This window comes from Streptopelia decaocto, assembly GCF_964273445.1.
Source record: "Streptopelia decaocto genome assembly, chromosome: 10".
Taxonomy (NCBI): Eukaryota; Metazoa; Chordata; class Aves; order Columbiformes; family Columbidae; genus Streptopelia; species Streptopelia decaocto.
In genome coordinates this window covers 3,610,132-3,638,030 of record NC_138665.1, presented here as the reverse complement: position 1 = coordinate 3,638,030, position 27,899 = coordinate 3,610,132, and the positions used below count along the sequence as shown (strand labels likewise).

At 39.2% G+C, this 27,899-nt stretch overlaps 1 protein-coding gene across 1 annotated transcript; it reads left to right on the top strand.

The window, feature by feature from the left end:
* The first annotated feature begins 64 nt into the window (after window positions 1-64).
* On the top strand, window positions 65-27,899 carry CUL4B (cullin 4B). Its single transcript, XM_082061941.1, has 21 exons — window positions 65-1,018; window positions 1,803-2,321; window positions 4,979-5,094; window positions 9,697-9,800; window positions 11,110-11,179; window positions 11,679-11,752; window positions 12,807-12,969; window positions 13,070-13,159; window positions 13,416-13,498; window positions 14,615-14,682; window positions 15,824-15,942; window positions 16,614-16,806; window positions 18,288-18,392; window positions 18,695-18,805; window positions 19,541-19,626; window positions 20,429-20,536; window positions 20,799-20,912; window positions 21,876-21,981; window positions 22,060-22,232; window positions 22,796-22,948; window positions 24,168-27,899. Exons 1-21 carry the CDS (start codon window positions 1,006-1,008, stop codon window positions 24,261-24,263), a joined length of 2,664 nt encoding a protein of 887 aa, XP_081918067.1. The 5' UTR covers window positions 65-1,005; the 3' UTR covers window positions 24,264-27,899.

Sequence of the window (27,899 nt, the reverse complement as noted above, 5' to 3'; positions counted from 1 at the left end):
AGTTACAGGAAACAGAGGAAAACACGACAGCATAATCGTTTTATTTACTCAGCAAACCTGTTTATTTCTATTACATCTGACTTAAAATGTAACTTATTAGTGCTTGGGAACTATACAACTTGTTCTAAAGCCAGTCAAAATACAGACTGAAGCTTTTGTTTTTCTTTTAATCTGGAGAACGTACTTTTTTACACGTCACTAGCACAACGTTTCAGGCCTCAGGAGCTGTCTGCCAGCTACTCAGACAGAAAACACGCTATGGAAAAACCTCCGAAAAATTACATTTGTATGTCTCCAAGCCACAGTTTCTGCCAGGACAAGTCAGCGTCTCTTTGTTCCACCAAGCACAGCACTGCCGGCAGCCTCCCGGGAGCTCTGCGGGCAGCACGGCGGGTGGAAGCGCTCGGATGAAGCCCTTGGAGAGTTTCTGCTGGAACAAAACCTCATCGCTTGCTTTGTTGCTTTTTCTGCAGCTGTTTCTCAACAGCGACTGAATTAAACGGTGCTCTTGGGGAGTCCATGTTTCCTTTGGTAACAGCCACACCAGCAGCAGAAAGGGACACGAATGATCCACGGTTGGTGTTTTTGAAAAACAAAACAACACAAACCCCACACAGCCCGAGGCTTTAGCCCAATGCGAGTCCACATCTATTAGAATCACATTAAAAAGTTGGCACTGAACGATTATTTATAAGCGTAAGAAAAGTTATTTCCACCAGCAGCAGGCAGGCCGAGGCCCTCAGCTCACCCGCAGGCGCCGAGCCCGGGCTGTCACCCAACCCGGTTCCACCCCGGTACCTCAGCCGGAGGCCCCTGCGGGACCCGCCCCCGGGGCCGCGCCGGGACCCGGGTACGGGGTGCGACGAGGGACAATCCCGGCAGCCCCGCCCCTCCGCGCTCCCGCCACGCGGAAGGCGGCGGCCACGCCCCTTCCCGCAGGACGCGCGCTGCGCCGGCGCGCGAGGCGGGGGGTAACGAGCGCGGCCGTTACGAGCCGCTGGCGAGATGATCACTTCCGGTAGGTCAGGGGGCGGCGGGTAGGAGCGGGGGCCGCCGGCGGGAGCGGGGCCGCCGGACCGGAGGTGGGGCCGCTGCCTCCCCGGGCTGCCCAGTCGCGCTTCCGGGCGGCCGCGCCCCAGCATGCACGGCGACCGGATGTGCCGCCATCTTTAGGCTCCCTCTCCGCCGTGTATTGACAATAACAAGCCCCGGGCCGGGCCGTCCCCCCTCAGGAAGCGCAAGCGGGCGGCACAGAGGGGGGAGGCGGGAGCCCCAGGAGCGCGGGCCGCGGGGGGAGTGCGGGCCGGGAGAGGGACAGGGATACCGGTGGGGCGAGGGGCCCGAGCCGAGGCGTGAGGGAGCCGCTCAGCCCTCCCGCAGCTGCTCGGCGGAGACGAGGCGGCTGGAGCAGGAGGGGAGCGGAGCGGAAGGCCGAGCTGGGGGAGCGGGCAGCCGCGGGGAAATACCGGTGCTGGAGAGAAGAATTGACGCAAAGTCGTGGGTGGCGAGACGCTGTGCCGAGGAAGGAGTAAAAAAAGCAGGAAAGCAGAAACAAACTACGAGAAGAAACAAAGTAATAAAGGAAAGGGAAAGAGAGGCGATAAAGTGATTCCTCCGAGAAAGAAGAACGCGAAGGAGGGGGAATACGGAAGGACTCCACTGATGAGAGAGAGGAGTTGAAAGACAACCCCCCGAGAGACGCCAACCAGAGACTGGCTCTCAAACTCTCTCTCTCTTTGTCACACCCCAAGGATTTGATGCACCTCAGCCTGTTCACTTCTGTGTGTTCATGTTTCCCACAGGTTTCTCTTCCCCCAACCCCCCAGCTGCAGCCCAGGAGGTCAGACCTGCCACTGATGGTAATACCAGCAGCAGCTCCTCCTGCAAGAAGAGAAAGTTAAATAACAGCAGCAACAGCAATTCTGAACGAGAAGAATTTGATTCCATTTCTTCCTGCGCCTCTTCTCCTTCCAAAAACACCTCCTCGTCCTCTTCCTCTGTCATCACCACCTCCTCGTGCTCCTCCTCAGGGGTTGCCTCCTCTAACCATCACCTCCAGAAGAAGCTGCGCTTTGAGGACTCGGTGGATTTTATTGGACTCGATGTGAAGATGGCTGAAGAGTCGTCTTCCTCCTCTTCTCCTGCCGCCTCTTCTCAACAGCAGCACCAACAACAGCTCAAAAATAAAAGCCTTTTAATTTCGTCAGTGGCTGTGGGGCACCATGCAAATGGCCTGACCAAAGCTGCCTCCTCTACTGTTTCCAGTTTCGCCAACAGTAAACCTGGCTCTGCTAAGAAATTAGTGATCAAGAACTTTAAAGGTAACAGGCCATAATTTGTCGCAACCTATGGGGAGCTCAGCTTCGTGTTTTGTTTTCAATGTGAAAACCGGTTGGTTTTCAAATAGCTCCAGGTTTTACAGGAAATGCTTTTCTGTGGTGAATGTTTCCATACTTATGTAAAGGGGGAATAATGTTTTATAATGCATTCTTGCCCAGTCATGTACACATCCTGAGCAACACTTCACTGCTTGGGATTATTTTTCAGACTTCTTTCACTCTGTTGAGAAGGCCTTAACTTGTGTGTTAGACAAAAGGTTTTACTACGTAAGTGTGTAAATCGCCTTTCTTCAAACCTTGAACATTTGATAATCTCTTCTAGAAATCCTAATTCAGGGCATAACATATATTTTAGCCCCGTTTATGATGAGTCTTTACACATTTTTTTAAATTGGGCCTGAATCTATATATCTTGCCGCTATCAGTGTTGCCTGTTTATAGGTTAATCTGGCTGTGCTTAGTTTTAAATGTTGAAACGCTAAGGTGATTATCAGGCTATTATTGTGGATTTCCTTTCTGGTTTCCCCACTTGCCTCTAAAGTAGGTAGTTCAGATTTTTGCTGAGTGTTTTCCTTGCAATATCCTTGCTGTAATTGTTATTATTTAACTTGTTAATGTCTTTTCTCTGTCTTAACATCCTCTCACTTTACAAGGTTACATTGTTTTATAAATTCTCTCAAAAGATGTTTGCAATTCTCGAGTATTGTTACTAGAGACCAACTGAAGCAAAGAAATGAAACACTTCTATGCTAATGCTGCTTCATTGTCTAGTAAACAAAAATACAAACAGGTGTAGGCAGAAAGCTTAGCTAAAATTTTGCCATTTTTTTCTCTATAAAGATGGGGAAATTGTGGGCTTTTCTTATTTCCTGCCTATTGCTATCTTCTAAAATAGTCTGATAGCTTATTTCTTTGGTTGTTTTTCTTTTTCCCTGTGTGTTGGGGAGGGCGAGTAAAAGATATTACTGATATTAAAATTAATTTCTAAGTACACAATTGATACAAATGTTCTGTAGAGATATCACAGAAGGTAAAGATCAGGATTGTTTTAGCCATGTAATGTTTTACAGCAGTTCAGGTGCACAGCATCACTTTCTGCTCTAAGGTCCTCCTAATTCTCAGAAATGTTCTCTGCTCATCACATCTTAATTATTTAAATCGATTATTTTAAAATTTATACTTATGGTGCATGATAGTGAGAAAAAAATGCCACTCTCTTGTTGCTTGCACACCCTTCTCTTTTAAGGGAAGTCAACTTTTTATGTTTAAAATGTTTGTTAACTGACATGGATTGCATGGTGCTATGATCATCATTGCTTAGGCATTGGTATTTGAATCACATGCTTAAATGTCTCAAGAATCTGCCAGCTTTCCTTTCTATTTACTCTCAGATGCTAAACAATAATAAGATTATTATCTTAGTGTGATAGCAATAACATTCTTTACAACTTAAATAACTTCCTAAAATCCAGAATCTTGGTATTTACTGTTTAGTAGCATATGCGTTAGTGGATAGTGGAAACAGGCAAGTGTCACTTGTAGTTAGTTGTCTCTGGATTCTTACGATACAGCTGGTGTTGGGATATTGCCAGTACTGAAGGGAAATGCTTGGGAGGACAAAAGAAATTACTTCTCTCCGTTTGTTATTTCTAGATAAGTCACAAAGCTTTACAATTTGTCGATTTTCATAGAGTACAAACTCTGGGCCAGTTTCACCTATTGGTGGTGTGGGTGTGCACGTGACTTCCTCCCTGAATCTTCTCCTCCTTCCTTCTCCGTTTGGGAACGTGCTTAATAGAACACAAACGGTCATTATATCTAGCTGTGGGAACACACAGGATTTTAAAATAGTCTGGGTATTCTGAGGATGTGACTCGGGGAATCTCTCTTAGCCTGTTGGAAATGCTTTAGTCTTGTTGAGGACGCTGGGGCATCTGCAGAAAAGAGGCTGAAAAAAACAGCAGACGGAAACAAATCTGTAAAGCTTGAGCTCTTTGACCATTAAAAGAGATCTTAACTCTAAGGTGAAACCTAAGAGAGACATAAATGGATTACCTTAAAATAGGCAGGTTTTCCCTGTGACCACAAAGCCTGTGTTATAATTACAGTATTTGTATGTGCGCTTCTTGAGGGTTTCTTTCCAGCTGTTAATACAGAGTAGAATTAATGAACAGTAAATTTAAAAAAAAAAAAAAAAGCTATATACAACTCTATCTTTTAATTCATTGTGTTCAATTTTTATGTTCACTTTCTTTTAGCTGCGATGTCCCAGTAGTGAAAAAGAGTGTTGTGGAGATGTAGATAGTTCTTGCTGGGTTTTAGCTTTTTGTCCCTTCTTGAACTGCTCAGGCACAGAGTTGTGGTTTTTATAAATCACAGATACTGTTTGGGCTGCCGATGCTGCGATGTGCATGTGAAGAGCAATGCTGAATCTTTAAAATGCATTACTATTTTAAATGGAAATAAAGTACTGCTTTTACACTATTGCTTTCTTTTCATGGAAGTGTAAATTAAAATCTAGAGCATCAACCAATACCTTTTCCCTCTCAAAGCTACATTTTTCATTTCTGTAAAAGGTAAAATGTTCTGGCTTTTTAAAAATACTTTCTCAAACTCTCTCTATATAATTTCTTTTAAAGATAAACCCAAATTGCCTGAAAACTACACAGATGAAACCTGGCAAAAACTGAAAGAAGCCGTAGAAGCTATCCAGAACAGTACTTCGATTAAGTACAATTTAGAGGAGCTCTATCAGGTAAGTGCTTTAAGTAGAAGTGATGTGATAGGACACTTTTGAAACAGTGGGAAGAATAAGACATTTTGCTTGATACCTGCTTTTGTCATAGAAAAACTTTTCAATGATAGTTCCTCAGATTTTGAAATCATTAGTAAAAATTCACAAGCCCTAACATTGAACTTGGAAATTTCTTTACTTACCACAATATAATCCAAGGTATGGCTTCCCAGGAAATTAAATAAGAATTAAATAAAGCAAGGAGCTGTATTGCCTTCACTCTTTTGAGGTTTATTGTATATAGCTGCTAAAGGAGAAATGTGATATCTTAAAATGTTGGTGTTTAGGTAAGAAAAAGACTTCTATTAAAATACCGTTTTCCTGAAGAGACTATCTGATAAAGTACCATAAATCATTTGAAAACTGAAATTTTTATTTGGCTTCTGAAAGGTAAATAGAATACCGTTTTTCTTCTTAAATTGCATAATTTTGATTTGATTGTAATGTTCTAATCACTCAGCATTCTGTCTGTTCTAACAACTGAGAATCAAGATTTATTCCCAGCAACAGCTCTGATTGTTTTGCCCTAAATGCTTGAGGAAGTGATCACACTTGAACTGCATTTCCTAACTTTTTTCATAAGCTCCACTTCTGCTTTTTGAGCTGAGTGCGTTGGGGACACTTCACCCTCTCCTCACCTTCTCCCCACTAACGCTGTGGTACTTGTGGTTTTTGCAGCTGAGCAGTGGTGCCACTTTTGCTCGGTCTTAAGCAGCACTTAAGCCTTTTACTCAACTTTGAAAGCCTTTAGTACCTGCTTAGTTGTTTGACTCGTTCCTCTGTGTGTGTTTAGCCTCTCCATCTGTTTCTAGTGTCTCTTCTTCCCTTGCTCTCCCTTTATCAATAGAAGTTGCATTTGAATACGACTGATTTCTGTTAAAAAGTTGGGGATAAAAGTCCTGTTTGAACAAGGTTTGGGGACAGACTTTTGGGAAGGATAAATTGCCATTCCTCCAAGTTCCTCGGATCAGTGCGCTTTTAAGCTCATTATAATCTTTGGTAACGTTCAATTAACTGAAAAATAGAGAGGTTTTAACAGTTTGTCAGGACAATATATGGTGTTGTTAACATAACGATAGTATTATTACATTTGCAAAAGTGGTTGAAACTAATAAATCACAACCCACTGTATTGGCTGGTATTGTAAATTACTTGAGACCGAACAACAGAGCACATAATAGATAATTAAATACTTGAAGGATATCCAAATTTGTTTAAAAGTACCGAGTTCTGTTGAAAGCCTTGCTTCTGCTTCACAATTATCCCTTATTTTTCTGCTCGCTTTTACCATAGGCTTAATTTAATGATACTTTTGCTCAGAAGAACAAAAATACACTTTTTTTTCTTTTAAAGCTCAGGTTTAACTTACATACTTCTCCATGAAATGGAGTGCACTCGAGTATGAAACTTCTCCTTTTTTAAATAAATCTAAAAATAAGTGTATTGATTTAAAAATAGTAATAGAAATCACTAGTGTTTTTAAATGCTAGCTAAACTAATGTCATTTCTGAACAGCTGCTTGGTAAATGGATCTGATGCCAAATATGCCTTGGCAGACACCATTATCCAAGCACAGAGGGGAATTGCAAAAGAGTCTATAAAAGTTCTGCACACCTCAAAATAAGATATTTGTTTGTGTCTTTTTTAACTTACTGAGTTTGGTTTAACTCTTGTCTGCATTGGAAAATCCCACTGAGCAAACATTTTGAGGCTTTATTTCTTTGGGGGACACTAGCTTTGGACTTGCTTTATTCCTCCCCAACAAGAGAAGTGATAACACCTCTTTGAGTAGCTGAAGTGCTACAGAATTGAAAGATTGTTTAATAGAGTAATTTTCCTTAGATTAGTGCCAGAAAATTGATCTTTGGTACCAGATCGATACTTTTTTTTTTTTAATCAATCTCAGATATAAGTACTTCTGGAAAGTTCTGATTTCTTTCTCTCATCAGAGCTGTGTTCAGTTCTTTTTCCTGCTTTTCCCCAGCACACCAACCCAGCTGTGGAGGCTGAAATTTAAAAGGAAAAAATATATATATGTTACGCAAAGGAAATATGATGCTTTGCCTTTGGATGTTCAGACCACTTCAGGGAACAAATTCCCTGATCAGAAAGCTTTATTCCACTAGATCAGAACAAGATAATTTTGTGAACTAGGGCCCCTTAAGTTGTCGGGAACTTTTTATACATTACAATTACTGTCGTGTGATACCAGTAATTAAATTTGCAAAGCTTAATATTGCGGTAGTGATGTTATGCTCCATGGAGCAAATCTTAGCAAAAGGTTTTGTATTTGTGTGCTTAAAAAGTTTAATCTCTCAAAAGAAGCCAGTCAAGCAAAATTCACAAGTAAAATTTAAAATTAAAACATTTCTAAGGATATTATCAGCAGAGAAGCAGAAGTTTTTCACTTTATATTCAAACACTAAATACTAGCAGACGTGTTTAACACTTTGTAATTTCTGATACACAAATGCAAAAGCTTTACATGGACGCTACGTACAAGTGTGTTTTAATAAATGTTATTTCACTAGGTTAGTGGTATGCATTTGTCCATCTGCAGTGCAGAGGCTCATACTTTTAAGGCTGTGGAGCAGCATGGTTCAATAGTAGTTGTTTTGATAGACAGCTGTTACAAAAATGTATGTAGTTGAGGTGGATGAAGTGACCAGAAGTAGCAGGAGGTGGCCGCTGGTGTCCAGGGCTGGTGGGTAGATGTGAGACCAGCTGTGGTTCTGCAGGTAACAGCAAGTTCTGTCTGAAACATTCATCTTCCCAGCTCTCCATTGGCTTTTCCAAACTAAGTGGGAGAAAAGAAAAAAAGCTATTTATTGCAGTTGCTGAAGATCTAATCAGGCTTTTCAAGTTCAGTGTTTTCCATTCCTTTTCTGCTGGAACCAAAGCCGTGGTTATTTCCTGCTTTGCTGCTGTTTCAGTTAGAGCTGGACCCTGGGGGTACAAGAGCGGAATGGAGCTGAGCAGCATCTATAACTCGCTCTGAATGGGGAACTGTAGCTTATGTTCTCCTATCACATCGTTGTACTTGTTTGGGGTTCCTTAAGTGTTAAGGCTGAGTGTTGAATTTGTTGCTGTTTCAAAACAGTAAGACGTGTGCACTTCAGTGATAATTCTGCCTTTCCTAATAATCATTGTTCAGACCTGGGTTAGTCTTTATTGGCACACTTACTCTCTTGCTATACCCATTTGCTTCTGACAGTAAGATTACGCAGGTTTGGTTTTCTTTTGTTTTATTGTTGTGTGGGATGTTTTTGGTTTGGGGTTTGTTTTTTGTGGAGGTTTTTATTTGTGTGGTTTAACTTCTGTTTGTCCTACAGCCAGTATTTGCTGTAGTGTACTTGCTCTAGAGAGTTGTTTGCTGTTGATATGCTGGGATAAACTGAGAAACTCCTTGTTTCGCTGTTTTGATTGTTGCTCTGGTTTTAATAGTGGCTGCTCACTGTTTGCTGGGGGCTTCTGCTTGGACTATTGGGAAATACCCGGGGGGGGACTCGGTGTCACGGGTTAGATCTGCTCTATGTCCTTCTGAACTGTGCTGTCCCTGCGTGGTTGCTGAGGAACAGATTGCTCTTCCCGTCCATTTTTTCGTATGAGTTGTTTGTGCTGGCAATGGAATTATTTTCCATTAAAAAATAAACAAACTTGACAGACATTAGTTAAAAATCATATATACCTCTCCTCTCTAGCTTCTACAGATGTTTTACAGAATAGTCACATACTGTGGCTTTCACCAGTTCACAAAGTTGCTCAGTTGCTTTCCAAATCTGGGCAAGTAGTATAAATTTTGAAAAAGTCTTAAGTTACGCTTAAGAATGCTTGTTTCCTTGCTCAGTCTCCAGGGCATGTCCCCATTATACTACTTTTTCACTTTTCACTGTGAAGCACAGTGACAACTCTTCTAATATTTGGTTATGATCTAGAAATCTGAGATTTGTCACTGTACACATCGGGGATGTATTCATACTACTAAAAATTGTTCAGGATTATAACTAACTCAGGCAGGGGGTTGATGTATGGCAATATATATATATAAATATCTATATGTAAGTACTTTTGGGGATGAGGGAAGCTTAATTGAGGAAAGGACTGCAAAAGAAATAAACACTAGCAGTGCTTTACTATTCATCAATGTGACTTGCAGAGCAGTTAATAAAATTAAGACCTGAAGCGTCTGCTTTGAAGAATGAAACCCAGCAAGCTGCTGGCACACAGACTGACACGGTTTTCTTAGAGATGCAAGTCTTGCAGCTCCTTACGAGGTGACAGTGCTCCGACTGAAATGAAGAACCTGGGAGCTGCTCAGGGCATGGCCCGCCTTTGTCTCTCATTACCAGTGTGGTGCTATATCCAGCGCCACATCTCTCTCTGGTGTTCTGTGTGCAGCTGTTAACTGTGTTACAATTAAAAGCTGGTAGATTTTTGAGTGAGAATCAGAAGAATTCCATGGTCATTTTGGTTTGGTATTGGTTTTTCTTTTCCGCCTTTCCTTGTAAAACCACATATAAGAGTATAAACAGCTTTCTTAGTATCTGTTTCTCTTTACTTCAGGCTGTTGAAAATCTCTGCTCCTACAAGATTTCTGCAAACTTGTACAAACAATTGAGACAGATCTGTGAAGACCACATTAAAGCACAAATTCACCAATTCAGAGAATATCCTTTTTTTAGCTGTTGACAAGCCAAAGCATTTTTACGTGACAGTATGTGGTGATGGATTTCTTTGACTAGTTCATGACGCTACTCCATGCTAATGGGAATTTCTAGGTTTTGCGTAATTTGGTTTGTTTTCATTTTTTTGTGGGACCTCAGAAACCACAGCTAGTTCCTTTGTGTCTGTAACCATTTGAAAAGTTTGTGAGAAACTTTCATTGGTGTTTATGAAACACTTTGATATCATACAAAACCTCAGATTAGACTTAGAGCAAGGCTCCAAAAGACTGTATTGGCTGTATCAGCAGGCTTTTTTATATGCTGTACTTGCCATGCTCAGGTAAACAGAGAAGTCTTGCAACAAGTAGTTCGAGCATCTCTCTTATGAGGAAAGGCTGAGGGAGCTGGGGCTCTTTAGCGTGGAGGAGAGGAGACTGAGGGGTGACCTCATTAATGTTTACAGATATACAAAGGGTGAGTGTCAGGAGGATGGAGCCAGGCTCTTCTCGGTGACAGCCAGTGATAGGACAAGGGCTAATGGGTGCAAACTGGAACACAGGAGGTTCCACTTTAGTATGAGAAGAAACTTGTTCCCAGTGAGGGTGCCAGAGCCTGGCCCAGGCTGCCCAGGGAGGTTGTGGAGTCTCCTTCTGTGCAGACATTCCAACCCGCCTGGACACCTTCCTGTGTAACCTCATCTGGGTGTTCCTGCTCCACGGGGGGATTGCACTGGATGAGCTTTCCAGGTCCCTTCCAACCTCTGACATTCTGGGATTCTGTGAGAAGTGCTAGTGGTCTGGCAGCATACAGTGTTAGTGGTTCTGAGGATCACAATGGTTTATTTTCAAAAGTTTTGAGTTGCATCAGATTGATATCCTGTTAAGTGGATATTAACTATTATCAGAAGTGTGCAGAGGGCTAAATAAAAGTTAAATTTCAAGGACAAAATGTATGTCTTAAGATTATCTCTTAACATGAGCTGAAATTTTACTATTAGTGTAGTGGTGGGGTCTTACATGTATTGTACTGGTTTTTGAGGTGTGGGGATATGTGTGTTTCCTCCACTCCCCAGGAGTAGGGGATTAGACAAAACACAAGTATTTAGATCGGTTAATTTTAGTTGTTCAAATAATTTTGTTTTCTCATTATTAACACAAGGACCCTCCTTAAAATCAAATATGTTGCAAGAAGTTAACTGGTTCTTTTGGGGAGTAGGTGAGTTTGTGCTCTGTGTGAAGTGTCTTAGAAGATGTTGGTTTATTTCATTGCTAACACTACCTATTTATCATAATTTTCTTAATGATTTCTTCATGGATTCATTGGATAGTGTGCTTTTTCTAAAGAAAATAGACAAATGTTGGCAGGATCACTGCAGACAAATGGTAAGTTTTTTATCTTTTTAAATAAAACCAGTTGCCTAGTCAGCCTGTATTTTGCTTAACTTTGTTCCTTTGCGAACATACTGTGCTTCTGAAATGTTGCCTTAAATATATATAAGGCTTCTTCGTGAAATACAACTGTGTCTAGTCTGTTATAAATCAAGCCTTGAAAATAATTTGTCTGTAGCATGTTTCTTGACACATTGGTCTGATCTTGGACACACACACCCCCCCCCAACTCCTAACCGTTGTTCCTATGCAAACCTTTCTCCTTTTACTCCTATTACAAAAGGAGCTATCCATTTATATAGAAAGATGCTAAATGTCGCGTTGATCACCTGGCTGAGATTGGCAGAATATTTTAAACAAATCATCACTGTCTAAGAAAGCGATGCCTGAAACCTGCCAAGGGGTGGTGTGGGTTTTTTTTGGAGCATAATTGTGTTGCTCTTCCATTTCAAGAGTAAAATGATTGCGGCTTTCTTATTCCTTCTCATAACAGATTATGATTAGAAGTATCTTTTTGTTCTTGGATCGAACTTACGTACTTCAGAATTCAATGCTGCCATCTATTTGGTAAGGGCACAACAAAAAAATTATTGGGGGGCGTATTTATCGATATATCTTGCTGGTTTTCTGTTGTTTGTTGTTGTTGTGTTGTGGTTTTTTTATACAAAGTTCATAGTGACCTGTAAATTAGGTGGAGAATTAATACATGCTTGTTGCAAAGGGAGATTCACTTTTCATTTATTTGCCATGAATTAATTTATTTGCTGTGAATTACGGGATTCTTCTAGAATAGCTGTGATAGCAAATTTCAGGTAGGTAGACACCAGCCTCCAGTTTGTGCAGTTAACGGAAAGGGCCTGTTCAACAGTTGATGTGTGAGGATTTGGGTTGCCCAGTTATTGGCTTTCACATGTGTAGTATTCAAAGTTCCATAAGGATTTTTGAAGTAAAAAGTTACCTAAAATAAAAGCAACTTACTCTCTTTTGGATTCCCCCACCAATACTTGAATAATTAGCAAATGCCTACAGTGCCTTTGGCACTCTGTGAATGCCTTTGCCAGAGATTGAAGGAGTGGATGGAAGGCCTGGCTTTTCCCAAAAGCGTCCAGACCCACAGTTTCAAATTCATGGAAGGTTTTAAGTGGGATGCTTGAAGCAGAGATCCTTGTCTTTTGCATTACTGAGTTCTTCTAAACTCTGCCTAAGAATCGGAGATTAGAAAGTGATGGACAAAAGAAGTAGCATTGTCCAACAGCTTAACCATGGAATTGGGACCTGGGATGACATTATCCTTTTCTCGGGAAGGCTGCTGCTCATTCAGTTTCCATCATCCTGCCAACCAAGTGAAAAATAAAGATGCTGCAAAAGTTAGGTGGATATTTAGGAAAAATATGTGCTTTGGTCTTTAAAATCTGTAGCTTACTGTTGATGCTTTGTCATGGTTTATTTTAGTGTTTAAGTGTTTGTTCATCTTGAGTGATTTGGAGGCAGAGGAACAAGGAATATGGAGAATGCTAGATTTATTGGCTTCTCTGTTTGATCTAGGTCAATTTTTATTATTAGAGAACATTTGAGATTGATTCTTATGCAATTTATTGAACAGTCTTTATTTTGGTTTTAGGGATATGGGGCTAGAATTGTTCAGAACTCATATAATCAGTGATCAGAAGGTTCAGAACAAAACCATTGATGGCATTCTTCTGCTGATTGAGAGGGAAAGAAATGGTGAGGCTATCGATAGGAGTTTACTGCGAAGCCTTCTGAGCATGCTTTCTGACCTGCAGGTGAGTGAACGTGTTTCACCTTTAAACCAATGAACAGCTCAGATTCTTATTTAGTGCTCAGTAAGCTTTACCATGCATTGCTGTCGTGTTGTTTCTCTAGATCTATCAAGACTCTTTCGAACATAGATTCTTGGAAGAGACTAACCGCCTGTATGCAGCAGAGGGACAGAGGCTTATGCAGGAACGAGAGGTATTTTGAATGTTTAACAATATTTGTTAGGAAGAGGAGCTGTTCTGTTGCCTTGGCCAGTGTACAGGGCAATAATGTGACGTTTATGTTTTCTCGCACTCTGAAAAGGGAAACTTGCATGTAGTTGCCTTCAGTCAAAGTGCTGATGATTTCTGCTTAAAACCGGAGCTACTGCTGGCAGACCAGTACTTTCTTTTTCTTTTTTCTTCTCTTGATTTTTTTTTTTAAATGTGCAAAACTGCTCTGACATTTCCAGGTACCAGAATATCTTCACCATGTCAACAAACGCTTGGAAGAAGAAGCAGACAGGATAATCACTTATTTAGATCAGAGCACACAGTAAGTGCAATCTCTTTGCTTGGCATTGTTAGCTGTTTGGCCCTTTTTCTGTTGAGGGCCATCTAATAGCTACAATTTATTTCAGTTATTAACCATCAAATGCTGCTTCACTTCCCACAATTCCTTGTTTACAGTGAAGCACTATCTTGGCTCACACATCTAATACCCTTTTCTTCTAAGCCACTAGGTATTTTGACATAAACTTTGTTGGGGCTTTGGTTGGATAAAAACAGGTTGTCACCCCCAGTCCGAACATCCGTTTCTTGCTGAAATGCAATTAATGAGCTGTCATCCTGCTTGAAAAAGATAGGACCTGGGATAGAGGATTCTCAAGCTAAAGGCTCTGAATATTTTCGTTAAAATATTTGCATATTCTTTATGGAGTCTGGGGAATTATTGACTAATGTCACTCTTCAGTATTTTCTACTTAGAGGCAGGATTTCCTCAAATACAGTCAAGTGGAGGTCATGACTGGTAGGGCAGGAGAAATATTCTCCTAACATAAAGCCACAGCTGTTGTGTCTGATAGAAAATGTAGGTCACTAATATAACGAAACTCTTCAAGCAAGTAGTAGCAACTTTTTGAAGAGCAGGTACGGAGAATGTCTCTGAGAGGAAGTTTTATTGCTACCGTCATACATTTTTATTTCCTTCCTCCTTCAGCTGTTAAAAACGTTTAGCTTGTTTAGTGGCTTCCTTCTTCCACACCATGATTAGTGGCCAACTCCCCATTGTGTTTTAATACCTCCTGATTTGTGAGGTGTGGTTTTTCTTCTCCTTGGTTTGTCTCCCAAGACATCAATCTCCTCCCACCAAACAGGAAAAGGTATATTCTTTGACAAACTTTTGACCAGTTACTTTGCTGATGGAATTAATGTCCAGGCTTATTGTGTGAATTAAACAGACTTATTGTGTGAATTAAATCCTCAGTCAGCAAACAGGAAAAAAGGTCGCTTACTGGGGAGGAATAAAAATAAATATGTAATTATTTTGGGTCCTTGGCCACAGATAATAAGGGCACTCCCAATGACAAGTCTAGTTAACATCTCAAAAAAAGGGTGTCAAACTGTCAATAATGGAAAAAAGGAAAAGTAATTCTAAACATTTTTTCTATAGGAAGCCACTAATTGCTACTGTAGAAAAGCAACTTCTAGGTGAACATTTAACAGCCATTCTTCAGAAAGGTAATCTTTCTTCTTTATAGAAATGTTTCTAATTACTGCTTTGGGGCTTTCAATTCCTGTGCTGAAAAAGGGACAGGTTCAGGTGCTGGGGGAGGACACAAGCTGCATCTAACGTCTTTTGCTACTCAGTTCATGAAATAGCATTATTCATTTTGCAATAGGGCAAGTACAGTTCTCCTTATCAGGAGTCAGCAGGTGCAATATTGTTTAGAGATACACAGCAAAGCAAAAGGAAAACTAGAATAAAGGACTCTTGAGTTCAGTGTGTTAAATAGCTTTTTAAAGACTCAGAGGCAAAGGAGTAGCCTTTGAATAATGGCTGTGCCAGAAAAGGGGAAACGTCGCTTATTTGCTGCTCACAAACAGCAGCTTGTTTTAAACATGTAGTGCAGTTTGAGTAATGAAGTACGTTGCCTCAGTTCTGCAATAGTCTCTGAGGAGTGAAGTGGCCCTCTGTCGCTCTGAGGGGTGGTCTGGAAATAGATACGGGTGCAGCAAGAGTTGAATAGTAAAAGAAAATTATCAAGTCCTTACTAGCCAGATTGTGGATGAAACAGGTATGTGAGCATCTTCCTGCACATCTGTAACAGGCTCTTCGTTGAGAGGAGTATCCAGTTTGCAGTATTTACCCATCTGCTGTCTTAGAGCTTTGCTGTGGAGCATCAGGCCTTCTCTGCCAAAAAGTTAAAAAGGGAAAGGTGAAGATATTTCTTGAAACTGCTTGCCTTCAAACATCTGTAAAATTTATTTTACAGCTGGAATTGAGACTCAGAGCTCTGTCTTGCCAAGGAATGTTCCCTATAGATCAGTAGAGCATAAACTTTTCAAATCTTCAGGGAATGGTAAAGTAGAAGTAAGCAAAGGTGTTGTGATAAGTATGTTATGTAAAGTACATGTAGCCTAAGATATCCAGTGCAATAACAAAGCTTTTAAGGTTTGAGCCAGTTCAAGTAGACATTTTGTGTTTTCTTGTTATATTAGGTAGCTTAAAAAAAACCCACAACCCCAAAAGAAAAAAAAACAAACCCCAATTGCTTGATAAAAAATACCAGCTTTGAACAAATCCTTTAGTATAATAGTATGCTGAACTTTCTTTGTAATGCTCTGCTCTTAATTTCTATTGAAATTCTCTCATTTGCAGGTTTAAACCACCTTCTTGATGAAAACCGAATTCAAGATCTGTCTCTTCTGTATCAGTTGTTCAGTCGTGTGAGAGGCGGAGTACAGGTTCTATTGCAACACTGGATTGAGTACATAAAGGTATTATTCTTAGAGCTCTGGAACAGATACCACTATTGTATTGATGGGGTTTATACACAGATATTTGAGCCATCTCTATAAACTATTGCATTTTCCTAAGACTTAAAGACTCCTTGTTTATAAGCGTACATTTAATAGGCAGCTTTTGAAACTGTATTAGGAAAAGTACCATAACTGTTCTAGCCCTGTCAAAGAAAATATTGAACATTCAGTTGAATTATCAAACTCAAATAAATTTGAAGGGTTTTTTTCTTGTTTATAGTTAGTTGTAGGGGACAACTGTATTTCTCCAATGGATGTTGTGAAGGAAGGCTTTGTGATGGCATAGGACTATTGTTAAATAAAGTCGAGTTTAGTGAAAGTTTTACCTGTTTAAAACCTGAGCATGTAGATGTTTTAAAAGGGTGTGTTAATTTTATCCTGCTTAAATTTATTTCTTCAGACAAAAGTTCTGAATCTGTTCACTTATTTATGGATTGGTGTTGAATCAACATACAAGGTCTAGGAATAATTATATAGTAAATACTTCATAATGCTGTTACTTCTAATGTGTTAGTGGAACTAATATGAATACCAGAAACAAGACATTACAAAGATAACTTAGGCTCTTAGGACTCTTGTCATTTATACTTGTTATTCAGGCTGATTGAAAGACATGTTTTATTTTGCAGGCATTTGGTAGCACCATAGTCATTAATCCAGAAAAAGACAAAACCATGGTCCAAGAACTACTTGATTTTAAAGACAAAGTTGACCATATTATTGATGTTTGCTTTCTCAAGAATGAGAAGTTTGTAAATGCCATGAAAGAAGCCTTTGAAACATTCATTAACAAACGACCAAATAAGCCAGCTGAACTCATAGGTATTTTCCTTCAGTTTCTTCCCATGTGAGAATTTGGGTGGGGGGCAAGAGAGTTGCTGCTGCAGCTTAGAGATGGGATATGATGGGATTGTGTGTTAAAAGACATTATGCACGGTGCATTGTCAAACTGGGCATCTACAGTGCCTTATTGTGCAAGTGATTTATTTGGTAGGATAGCATTAAATGCTAAGAACAAGCTCTATTTATCAGTTCACTGGCCAGGCTATAAAGAAGTGAAGAACATGAGAATTTAGGCATTCCAGCAACTGACTGGTGTCCAGGTGCAAGAATATATAATTGTGCCACCAACACATACACAGAGCTACCAAGGGCTCTACATAGATTCCTGTGTTTTAATATAAAGTGAAGAGAGATGAGGATGCACTGAACCCCTCATGTTATAGGGACAGAGCCTCTGGAGTTTGCCAAGAACGTTGTTACGGATTTGTGTATTACAAGCCTGACTCTGCACTTTTGAATACCTTAATCATTTCCCCACACATTAAATAATAAATACCTGCTTTGCAATTGTGCTGTTAGGCATGTGCAGTAATGCTTTCTGCCCTCCACTTTTTAAATCAACTCACTAACTGTAATGTGCTTACCAAACCATTTGAAATTAAAACAGTAATCTGCTAGAGAAGTTCAGCAGTATAGTCAGTACACTTAAATAACTGGTTTATGTATATGTCTTCTGCTCTTTTTGCTTCTATCATAGCCATGTCAATCTACAGCAATAGTGACTTCTTACTTTGAGATCATAATATGGACCATAATTTTTAACACACACAAAAATATTTTATAACATTATGTATGCTAATAAAGATGCAGTAATTGCATATATGATGATTAAGGGAGTGGAGCATCTCCCTTTTGAGGAAAGGCTGAGGAACCTGGGGCTCTTTAGCTTGGAGAAGAAGAGACTGAGGGGTGACCTTATTAATGGTTATAAATATGTAAAGGGTGAGTGTCAGGAGGATGGAGCCAGGCTCTTCTCGGTGACAACCAATGATAGGACAAGGGGCAATGGGTGCAAACTGGAACACAGGAGGTTCCACTTAAGTATGAGAAGAAACTTCTTCCCGGTGAGGGTGGCAGAGCCTGGCCCAGGCTGCCCAGGTGGGTTGTGGAGTCTCCTTCTGTGCAGACATTCCAACCCGCCTGGACATCTTCCTGTGTAACCTCATCTGGGTGTTCCTGCTCCATGGGGGGATTGCACCGGATGAGCTTTCCAGGTCCCTTCCAACCCCTGACATTCTGGGATTCTGTGATATGAAAAAAATAGATTAGGCTATAATGTTTTTTTAACTTTATAGCCTTTATGAAAATGAATCAAACTAGCTGTGATGAAACTGATTTGGAAGTTGTTTCAGGACCTTTACATTTCCAAAAGATTTCACAATATTAGATTTTATTTTTTTTAAAGTTTCCGTGTGATACTAGGCATACACTAAACTTTTTATTCCTCAACACTCTTTTAGCTAAATATGTAGATTCAAAGCTTCGTGCAGGCAACAAAGAAGCTACAGATGAAGAACTTGAAAAAATGCTGGATAAAATTATGATCATATTTAGATTCATATATGGTAAGTATTGGGGGTTTTTGTGGGGATACAGCTATTTCATCAGTAACATAAAGGTACTTGGAAATAATTTTTGCAGTCTGCATTTTAAGTGTTCATTCTCTGATAGATGCAGTTTGCTGGTGTAGTGCTGTTTAACTAATTTACGTGTTCAAAGGCTGATAGCAAGACCTGACTCAAAATCTGTGGAAATCTTAATGTGAAGGCCCTTGCCAGCTTTACTGAGCTTTTGATTTGGTCTCTTGTCAGTAACGCTTGTTTAAAACAAACTATTTGTGATCACTGTCAAATCTCATCTCTTACAGGAAAAGATGTCTTTGAGGCCTTTTATAAAAAAGATCTAGCAAAGAGACTATTAGTTGGGAAGAGTGCATCAGTAGATGCTGAAAAATCTATGCTTTCCAAACTCAAACATGGTAAATATCTATCTGCTTGCTTTCTTTTAAAAACAGTAGTTTTAACATGCCTTCCCAGAAGTGCTGTTTGTCCTCGTGCAACGGGGAAATACAAAAACCAAGTCTTGAATGACTGGTACATTTTTGAGGAGGCTGATTTGCTTTTAGTTTTGTAATTTTAGCAGCAATAGCCAAAAAACAGGAGCTTAAAGTGTATGGTGTACCTTGGCCTGTGGGACAGAGTTGAGATTCCCTCCTGAACAAATCAATGATGTGCTCAGAGAACCTGGGGATGTTTTCTGCTTGTTGTTCGCTCTGTATATGCTCTGAAACATGAGGCTGCCAGCTCGCAGTCTTCTAGTCTGGTCTTCACTGTTCTGTAGGATGGAGTCTTTGGGCGGTAAGAGTAAGATTTTTAGAACCTGATCGTGTTCTACCACCAAGAAACAGTTTAGCAGGCACCTGATGGGGATTAGAATTGTCACCTGAGTGACATGTTGCCAGTGGAGTCCTGGGATGAACAGTCTTGTCCACCTGGAAAAACAGTTGGGTTGTAAAACAGCTGACGAATGAAAGCATTTTCCCCATTCTTGTTTATAACCGTATTCTGGATCTTAATTAGAATCCAGATCTTTATGTAAGAACTTATGCTGAAATAGGTCATCTTGCTTCAAAGTACATTCTGATGTTTAGAATAACTATGGTATTGAAAATAAAGAGGATTAATTTTTAAGATTTAATTTCTCTCTTTTCTAGAATGTGGAGCTGCTTTCACCAGCAAACTTGAAGGAATGTTTAAAGATATGGAGCTTTCAAAAGACATAATGATACAGTTTAAACAGGTACTGCAGGAGAGCCTGCCATGGCTCCTTCGTTTACTTGCTTTTTGAATAATTATTCTCAGAAAGCCTAGCAAGAGGGTGCAGGATGTCTTCAGTTGGGAATGTTTCTGTTGTAATTGAGTTAAACTCCTTTTGAGTTACTCCAACTGTCTGTAAGGTTCTTTCACTACAGAGAAAAGGACTTTGTAGGTGATTGCTTTCAAAAGGAGTGGACAAAAACCCAACTGGGAAAACAGTCCTGAAAATCAGTCAGGACCTATTTCTTAATTCTGTGCTGTCTGTGCTTTTGAAAATTTTACTGAACTTGTGTATGGTTTTCCTGAACAACAAAGCAAAAAGCCTGAAGCAAGATTCTGCTTAAAAAAAAAAATACTTGAAGTAATAAAAGAAGAATTGTAAAATATTTTAATGGCAGTTATAAAACATTTTAACACCAATGTATTCTGATGGAATGCCCTGTATGTTTTTGCCCATTAGTTCTGGTGGTTCGGTAATGTTTTGTTTACGAGCCGATTTTAACATTCTTTCTTCCGCACATAATTAGGTACCTGTTCACATCAACCTGCTAAAACACTTTTTTGCTGTTTTCTTCCTGTATGAAAGTGCCTTTAGAACTTGAGCAAAATTATTTTTCTTATCCTAATTTTCTTATATGTTACTCGCAGTTTCTATAGTGAAGACATCATAAGGTCACTTGTCTTCTGTGCTCTCATAACGCCTGTTATAACTAACTTTTCAGTTCTACCTGGAATATGTTTAATAAATGTTGCATTATTTCCATTTACTTTGTTTCTTCCTACAGTATATGCAAAACCAGAATGTACCTGGCAACATTGAACTAACAGTGAATATTCTGACTATGGGTTATTGGCCAACCTACGTGCCTATGGAGGTCCACTTGCCCCCAGAGGTAATGAATATAGACATATTATACCAAGTATCAGCCTCTCAGCAGTGTGTCCTGATAGCAGCTGCTACTTGGTTTTAAATATGCGTATGATCTCTAAGAAGAAATGCAGAAGTGTCTTTTTTAAATGAAGTTTGTTTTCTTTTCTTGCAATTTCCTTCATCTTTCTAAGCCTTTATTTAAAGTTTATTTGATTGTGGAGGATGGAAGGATGCTTTTAAAGTAGAAGTTGTGGTTTATTGTTTTGGATTTGTTCTTTTTTTAGATGGTAAAACTGCAGGAGATTTTCAAGACCTTTTATTTAGGAAAACACAGTGGTAGGAAGCTTCAGTGGCAGTCAACACTAGGCCACTGTGTACTAAAAGCAGAATTTAAAGAGGTGAGTGTATTGTTTCTCTTATTCCTGTTGCTTTGCCAATCCCAGGTGTGGGTTGTACCTTAAGGATGTTATCGGGAAGCTTTTTTTGTGCTGTGATGGAAAACTTAACACTGTTTTTGCAATTGCTTTTAACTTTTGACCTCTTTCCAGAGCTGGTAGTTTCTGAAATAGGTATATTAAGGTCTAAGAAGATGTATCTGATTTCTGTATCGGTGGGGAAAAAAAAAAAAAGTTGCTGGTTACTGCTTGGGGAAAATATCCAGTGGGTTTAGTTCCATATTAAAAATGGTGCTAATCTTAATACAGAGGAGAAAAAAGGACTGTGTTCCATAGATGACCTTACTTCATCTGACAGCATTCAGCATCTTTACCGGTAGCTTTTCTTTACTGAAATAGAGAAGTTGTGGATTGTACAAGAGCACAACTGTTTTGAAAGGGCTTTCAGTTACTCGCCTTCAGCATTTCTTCATGGGCACAAATATATTTCAAGAAAATGTCTCTTGGAATAGGAATGCTGACCAGTTCTATTGTTCAGAAAAATGTCAATGGTAAAAACAAGTACCTATTATCAAACTTGGTTATTTCAAACATCTTACAATTCCTAATACTGTGTTTCTTAGACTAATGTTTGTGTTACACTTTGACTTAAAGGTCTTTCAGTTTGTAATTTTAAGCACTCAGTACCTTGAGGTTTGTCTTGAGTAAGTCGATGCATATCTTGGGTGAGTTTTGTCACTGGATATAATAGTCTAGCCTTGCGACCTCTGGTTTATTCTGCATTTCATAGTAAACACAAGGTGACCAGTAACTTTCATTCATATTCCCAAATGAATAACAATCATACCCTTTAAGTAAAATAATTGATATACAAGAGTGACTTGTTCCTTGCTGCCCCTCACAACACTTCCCCCCCCCCGCAAAAAAAAAAAGCCAAGTGATGTCTGTTAATTTCCCTTGTTACAGGGCAAAAAAGAACTTCAGGTCTCCTTGTTCCAGACACTGGTGCTGCTCATGTTTAATGAAGGAGAGGAGTTCAGCTTAGAAGAGATAAAGCAAGCCACTGGGATAGGTTGGTATTGAAAACAGCTGAATACTCCCAAGTGTTCTTACTGAAAAAAAACAACTAAACAACTTGTTTCTGCTGTAGAGGACGGAGAGCTGAGAAGGACCCTTCAATCTCTGGCTTGCGGCAAAGCCAGAGTACTGACTAAGAGCCCCAAAGGCAAAGATGTGGAAGACGGTGATAAATTCACATGTAATGATGATTTCAGACATAAGCTCTTCAGGATAAAGATCAACCAAATTCAGATGAAAGAAACAGTATGTTCTTTTTAATCTTCTGGGATTTAGATCTTTGGGTGAAGTATCTCGTTGCCTGCCCATGTACAAGTTTTTTTTTCCTCTCAGTGGTAACATACATACTGATATCTTTGTCAGGTTACACATATCATTTGGATGGTAGCACATACCCAATAATGCTAATTTAAATGTGTGCTTCCATACTAACCTAGACACCAGTGATGCTAGACTCCTCTAAATAAGGTTGTTTTAAGAGGAGCTCCTATTAGTGAATGTTCTTTTCAGCCTTGATCATTCCCTGGAGCTTTATTGAATGGCTTGTGAGCACAGAAACTCAAGTTCACAGTGAATTTCCCCTGACAACAGTTCCATGTAAAATCTAAAATCTGTGCAAAGATTTTAATTCCTTGTGCAAGTGGGTTTTTTTTAATAGACAAATGGTCCTCGTATTTGTAAAGGATTTATGTCAAATATTTCAGAAGAGGCATTTTGCTGTCTTAAACTGAGAATTTTCTTAGAGATATAAAGAATTGTTTTGCCAGTTCTAGTGTTCTCTGTAAAACTTTTCTAAATGGATCCTTCAGGTAGAGGAACAGGCAAGTACTACAGAGAGAGTATTCCAGGACCGGCAATACCAGATCGATGCTGCAATTGTACGAATCATGAAGATGCGCAAGACACTGAGTCATAACCTGCTTGTGTCAGAGGTCTACAACCAGCTTAAATTCCCAGTAAAGGTATAGTACTGATTTTTCTTCTTCTAAAACCTTATTACTTCTTATGTTCCCCGGCCTGTACTAGTTAAATGGTGCTTCTGTCTAAAACATGCGTCTTTTTACTCTTAGGAGGGACAAATACTCACTTTCAGGAATTTTAAAGTGCCAGTTGCATTAATTTATCTGAATATTATCTCAGGCTTTTAGTAAGTTAATAAAACCTCTTACCAAAGGCTTTCAGAACCAGAGGGTGTTAGCTGTGAAGCTGGCTCTCCTTGTGTGCTGTTCTTCTTGCATTTAAGTGTTCTGGCAATGCGTTCTTGGGGATGGGGGGAAATGATTCAGATATGTAATGTAGAACTGGTTTTGATTCTTAATTTGGTTGATACTTTTAAATAAATTAGTAGCCAGTAAATGTACAGTGGTTTTTCCAGACAGATTATATTGATTAATATACATGCGCACACACACGCACACACACACACATATATATATATATATGGAATGAAAATTAAATATTGGTGAATGTCTCCAAGCTAAAGAAGCCCACAGTTGCAATACAGAAAGAGTAGCTTGTTTATTGTGTACAAATGGAAATGGCTTTTCAAATAGACAATGATGCATTTGTTTTGAGTTCAAATACACAGTGTTTTCTATCCATGGAAATGTAAAATAAAAGGTGCTGCCATCTCATTGTGTTTTGTTACCATGTTAAGTTCCTGCAGGCCTGTAAGTATTGCATAAACTGCAGTTGTGCTTTGCAGGGTTATAAGATGATTTAAATGCTTTTCCTCGCTCTTTATGAGGCATTTTTATAAAGTCCTTCACCCAACAAAACCATAGGGCACCCAAGCTGTTGCAAAACTCACTCACATCAAGATAAAATGAAACTTGTACCATCTTTTACCAGGTAAAAGTCAGAAATAGAAGTACTGGTGCATAATATATGAATTGTGGCTCTTTAAACAGAGTTTGGTTTAAAGAGCAGCAAATATCTTTCCTCGCTCTAAGAAGTCTATGCTTAGCTGCCGGTGGCAAGCTAATTTTGTAACTTTCTCTTCCATCAATTATACATTGCAGACTTTAGAAGCTCTGATGCTTCAAGGGATTTCTTTTGTTACACTGTGATTTCTGTTTTCTCAGCCACCTTAAGCAGGATGGATATTTGGTTTAAGTAGAAAGAACGCATGAAAAACATTGATTGCAAAGTAATAATGCTGACATCTGCTTTATTTTACAGCCTGCTGACCTTAAGAAGAGAATAGAATCCTTAATTGACAGGGACTACATGGAAAGAGATAAAGAAAACCCAAATCAGTACAACTATATTGCGTAAACATATGTTGGCCTTTGTTTTACTGCACACTTGGTGTCATACACAGTTGCCAGTGGATAAACTAGCCTGTTGATCCTGTTAATTGACTTTTTATACTACCGATGATTGAATGAAAGCAGTGTAATGGAAAAGTATAGTAGAGTGGACTTCTTTCAGTGGTTAACATGCCCATTTAAAGAGTACTATTTACATTTTAAGAAGAATGCTGTTGAACTCTTTGCATGTTATTTAGTAAGATGTGCAGAAAGCTGAAAGAAAGTACATGGTCTTTGTGATTCCATTTGTCTCCGGGTCTGAAGAGGGGTCCCTTGATATATGACAGATGTCTTTCACACCTTTAAATGGAAATAGAAGGTTAATTAATATTTAAAAATAGCCTTTAAAATGCTTAAACTGCATGCAAACTTCTAATTTACTGTACAGAATGAATTTCAGTTAGTAACATACCATTGGTTTGGTTGATGCCCACACTTGGATGTATCCCTTGAGGGAGGGGAAAATGGGGAATAAGCCAAGCTGTGCTTATTGCTGATCTAATGGAAAAGACAAAATGGTACCAATATGAAACGCTATATAAAGTTTCCAGAGTGGGCATATATACTATATATACAAACACCATTCTTATGTAACTGCTACAACAAAACAAGTTCAGATTAGATTTATATGGCTTGCCTATAAGACTTAGTGTTCACCTTTGGGAATTTTAAGCATAAAACAGCCATAATGGAAAAAGTGACAGTTTTTACTAGTCATGGGTAGGAGGCCTTCACCTCTTGGCAGCAATACTCTAGGAAAGAGAATCTATTTACAGATATCTATTAAAAGCCACGCTGTTCATGTGGTAAAGCTGTAAGAACAAAAATTACAAATGGATTTTAATACTTACTTTGCTTTGCAACATTCTAAACTTGAACTAACCTCAAGGTTTAGACAGGGCAGCTCTTGCACGGCTGCCCTGCTTTGGATTGCTTTAACTTAAAGCTTTAAGAACTCAGCCCTAGATGTGGCAGGCCTCCTAGAACCCAGAAGCCTACCTCTCATATAGAAAGTTAAGTATTGCTACAAGGCATCTAAAATATATTTTCTTAGATGACCAGAGAGCATTCTTTGCATCTTTATAAGACATGAGAGAATAAGTCACTTGAACGTAGAGCTTTGTTTCAACAAAATGCGTTTTTTTTTGTTTATTTTATTGCTATAGCAGCATGTGCCAGGAATATATGGGAAAAAAGTGTCAGCAGAAAAGGTAACTCCTCCAGGTAACAGTTCTTCCTTACCCAGCCAGGCTCTAGACCTACGATCAGCTGTGTTGCAGAGTACAATGAAAAACCTCGTCCTCTTTCAGGCGTTGATAGTCCTGAGGAACACCAGATATTGCTTGAAAGCAAGATGTTACTTTTATGTAATGGCAGTAACTGAGCTCTCTATGATCTATAACTTTGATCACTGTGATCCCACATTCAGGGGTGTGCATGTGCGAGACAGGCAGAGTGTGTGTACCTGTGTGTAGTTTTTTATCTGACTCATCCCATCCTTACTGCTTTCTTGGTCTACTGTTTAATTCCATATTTTCTCCAGCTGTGTTTTCTCTAAAGCTCTTTTATATGCAGTCTTCATCTAACAAATTAAGCAGATGTTTTGAGGTTTTTTTCTCCTACTAAATGATGTGTTGTTACCCACTGCTAACTGACATACAGCTCTTTGTGATGTGCGGAAAATCTACCTTATCCTTTGACACTACTGCAGCATAACCACTGGTAGACATCCAGGACCACCCTTGCCTTTGTAAGAAAAATACTAACAGTAGAGTTATCTGGTAAGAAACTTGAAGACTGCTCCTGCAAATCTTTAAGTATTAGTTCAGATAGAGATCCATTGGGGAGGAAGGGATGCCTCCCTAAAAAAACCTTTTGTATTTTTCATTCAATGGTCCTTTTTCTTGTATGTGTTTCGTATCTTTAGCCAATAAAAGGTTCCTTTTACAAAGGTGTTTTGGAAAAGGAGCATAAAAAACTTACCTCTTAGGGAGACAGGAGATGATTAATATCAGTATTGAACTGGTCCCATTCAGTCTGTTGTGGCATGTAAATCCAACACCACCACACGTTTAAAATGCCTGTTCTGGTGAAATCCTCCCTCATTAGACAAGTGTGTTGCATTCAGTCAAACTAACAAAAAAGGTCTGAAGGTTTATTTAATTTTTAGCCCATCCATTTCATTAACTTAAATGCAGAAAATATTAGAGAGAAACTGTCCTCAAAGCTCATCAGACTCCCACCATCTGAGGCAGACCCTAAGCAGCTAAATCTAGTTAAAGCAACCCAAAGACTGGACTTTGAGAACCCTGGCCAGGCCGAGAGAGGGGAGGGGAGAAGGCTTCTCCTTCTTGTATCCTCACGGGTTTTCCCCGAGAACTTGTTCATCTCTTCCGCAAAGGTCTCGCTCATTCCTGGTTAATGACAAAGCTGCAGCCCAGATGTATCGTCCAGCCGTACAACTCCGCAGCTTCTCGCTGGGATCATGTGCCTGCCTATTGAGCCATATATATCTCTGTAAGAAAACAATTCAAGTGGGCTTGGGCCACAGCTCATCTGGCTACAACACAGCTTGTCTGTTTGGCCACACATTTTTAATCTTGACTCTTGCATGCAGTTTATAGCACCTTGTTCATAAGAAATTGCAGTTTATTCTTAGAAATATATATTTTAGGTTTTTTAATCTTTATACCCATAAATGGACTATTTTTTTGTCTTGGCTGGTTTTAAAAGTGACCATTTTGTTTAAATGCTGTAATTGCAAATGTGTTGTAAACGTTGTTTTGTTCTATAGTTTACACAAAGGTGCCAAAGTAAATAGTAAATAAAACAAGACAAACCCTAGCAAATTGTTAAGTTGCTTTAGCTGTTCTTCATATTTTGGTCTCTTTTTTTTGTTATTTTTTTCCTAGACATATCATTTCCCCCAATGCTTTCTTTAAAAGAAAAAAAAAAAGTGCATCTAAAGAAATGTTCAAATACCACTTTTTTTTTAGTGATTTCATATAGTAGGAAGAATATTTTCTTTGAAACGTTACACTAAAATTGTAAGAGTACAGCAGCATTCAAAAATGTAATATACTTTTTGTATAACAGTTCTTCAGAGAATGTCTGGAGTGGGGGAAAAACTAACCCTGTTACTTTTCAGAAGCCTCTTCCCTCGGCTGCCAGCATATGAAGTTGTGCTTTTTCACTGCATCGGATGTTAGAGTTTATGCAGACTTGCAAACAGGGCATGTATCACCAGTGCATCCTTCGATGCCAAAAGCAGCAAAACCTTTTTTATGTTTCATAAGTCTGATATGGGTACAGAGAGTCTTTCTTAAGTTGGTAAATAATGTAAATACATGTCCTTTCAGAGAGTGAGTCTGTTACCTAGGTATTTTGTGTCATTTAATAAATATTAAACAGTTTTGTGTTGATAAACTCGTGTGTAAAACGCCTTCTTACTCAAAGTTCTGTATGTTGGGCTTACTAATGTTTGTGGCTTCTTTAAATTCTTTAGCCTGTGTTTTGATAGCAAAATAATTGTTTGCTACTTAAATATAATAAGAAGTAGCTCCTTCTTCATTCAATCATTAAAATCCCTTGAGTTTTCTAA

Bases quoted from the DNA above. Each gene is read 5' to 3' on its own strand.
- CUL4B (XM_082061941.1), top strand. The intron at 14,683-15,823 runs GTAATCTTTCTT...TCTCATTTGCAG, and splicing joins AACAGCCATTCTTCAGAAAG to GTTTAAACCACCTTCTTGAT. The intron at 21,982-22,059 runs GTTGGTATTGAA...TTTCTGCTGTAG, and splicing joins AAAGCAAGCCACTGGGATAG to AGGACGGAGAGCTGAGAAGG.